This window comes from Platichthys flesus, chromosome 9 (genome assembly GCF_949316205.1).
Source record: "Platichthys flesus chromosome 9, fPlaFle2.1, whole genome shotgun sequence".
NCBI lineage: Eukaryota > Metazoa > Chordata > Actinopteri > Pleuronectiformes > Pleuronectidae > Platichthys > Platichthys flesus.
In genome coordinates, this window is record NC_084953.1 from 27,159,376 (window position 1) to 27,161,675 (window position 2,300).

The following is a 2,300-nucleotide window of genomic DNA, read 5'->3' on the forward strand; positions in this document are numbered from 1 at the left end:
TTTGACCCCGGCAGAGATGAATTATGACCACAACACTTTGACCAGCTCCGCCATCGGTCTCTCCCCCTTTGAGTGCACATATGGGTTCCAGCCACCACTTTTTCCTGCACTTGAGAAAGAAGCATCCTGCCCCTCTGTCAAGAGCTTCATACGCTGTTGTCGCAGGTATGGGACTTGGATCCAATCGCCACCGCTCCAAGGCCCCGGACTACCAGCCGGGTCAGAAGGTTTGGCTCTCCACCCCGTGACATTCCCCTCCGGGTGGAATCCAAGAAACTGGCTCCTCGCTTCATCGGCCCGTTCCGAGATCCAGGAGATCGTCAACCCGGTGGCAGTGAGGCTCAAACTCCCTAGATCCATGCGGGTTCATCCCACGTTTCATGTTTACAAGGTCAAACCGGTCCGAGAAAGCGCCCTGGTCCCTGCCGCGCTGCCTCCACCGCCTCCTCGCCTCATCGATGGAGGTCCCTCCTACACTGTCCGTCGCATCCTGCAGTCTCGCCGGCGTTTGAGGGGATTCCAGTACTTGGTGTACTGGGAGGGTTACGGTCCTGAAGAAAGGTCCTGGGTCCCCGGGAGGAACATCCTGGACCACACCCTCATCAGGGACTTCCATCAACGCAACCTCACCCAGATGTCCCGAACCAGGCCACCTCCCAGACCACATCCTCCGACGGAGTCCCCGAACGACAGCGACGAGGACAGGGCAGGGCCCCCCTACTCTGAGAAGGACGACCTGTCTCTGCTCCACTCTGCCAGTCAGCCACACCTCCTCATCAGGCCAACTCTTCACACCTTTGTCAGCCCTGGCTGTATTTAATCCTGCTCCTGTCTCTGCTTCAGTGCCAGATCTTGTGCGTTATGCCTGACTTCCAGCGTATTTTCCCCGGACTGTTCACCTGTTGCCGACCTCGTCGACCCCTGACCTGCCTACCTCTTCTCTGCCCTGGACATTACCTCAGCCTTCTGCCTTCGAGCACGAGTTTCGCCTTTTCCCTCCTGGTTACGCTCCTGCTCGGCTCTGTGGCTCCACAGCCCCCCACTGGACCTGTCTACCAGCTAGTCTGCCTGTGCTGCTTTTGGGTCCTCACCATATCCGTGACAAGTAACAGTAGGCATAAATAAGCACAGGGTAATATTCAGATTAGTAACAGTTTAGTCAGGGACACATAGTTAGATAGTTAGAATGGACCGAAAAATGGTCAGGGAAATTGAAGACTTCCTGAGGCATAATGCCTATCCTTTAGGTTTATCCCCCAAAGAGCGGTATACCATAAAGAGGAGATGTGAAAATTACATCTTCAAGGGTAAATAGTGGCCTTGTCTTTCCAAACAATAAGGCACTGATGTGGAGTTACTAATATCATTATGGCCCTCAGATGGGCAGCTTTACTATGTATGCCGTAGAAGGAAGCAGGGCGAGTATCTCGCCAAAGTAGTTACGTCACCAGAGGAGGCAAACAATGTGTTTGTGGCCTTCCATGCGAGCGAGCATGGAGGCCATTGCGGGATGGAGAAAACACAGGATGCCATTTTCTTGCGATACTACTGGCCTGGGATGGAAGAGGACATATGGAAATGGGTGAGCTTGAATTAATTTTGTCAGTAACCTCTGTGCATGGTGTAGTAAATTACACATTCTATTTCATATTCAATTTGATTATTTTTTCATTTAATGATTCCTCACATTTGTTTAGGTATTGGAGTGTCCTCCCTGCCAGGCCAGAAGGAATGTCCTCAAAATAAAGAAGGCTTACGTTCCAATTCAGGTGACTGCCCTGAAATGACATCTTATCCCGGAAAAACAACACATTTCCATAACATGTTCTCTTTCCTCAGGTAAATGAGCCACTTGAGCTTGTTGGGATGGATCTGGTTGGAAAACTGACACCGACCAAAAATGGCCACCAGTACATTTGTGTCATGATTGACTACTTTACCAAATGGACAGAGGCCTATCCATTGAGGACCAAATGTGCTGCTGAGTTGACAGACTGCATTATGGACTTCTTCTATAAGTTTGGTGCTCCAAAAAGGCTTCTCACGGACCAAGGAAGAGAATTTGTTAATACGGTAAGAACTCCTCATGCCATCTGTATCATCAGCGCCGCCACTCCCATAACGCACACTACGCACTGTGTGTAGGGCACAAAGTCCTGAGGGGGCATCAAAAAAAATAGGCAACTGGAAAATCATCAGTTATAATAATTATGTAGCCGCTCGTTTTGGGGACACTGGAGCAGGTCATGCGTTCGGGACAGCACACCCGTTTATTCTCCCCTCATTTTACAACTTAACTC

At 50.4% G+C, this 2,300-nt stretch overlaps 1 protein-coding gene across 1 annotated transcript; it reads left to right on the plus strand.

Moving 5' to 3' along the window:
- The first annotated feature begins 358 nt into the window (after window positions 1–358).
- Window positions 359–1,843, plus strand: LOC133960870 (chromo domain-containing protein cec-1-like). Its single transcript, XM_062395715.1, has 2 exons — window positions 359–738; window positions 1,840–1,843. The coding sequence occupies exons 1-2, from the start codon at window positions 359–361 to the stop codon at window positions 1,841–1,843; spliced, it is 384 nt and encodes a 127-aa protein (XP_062251699.1).
- Window positions 1,844–2,300: the final 457 nt, after the last annotated feature.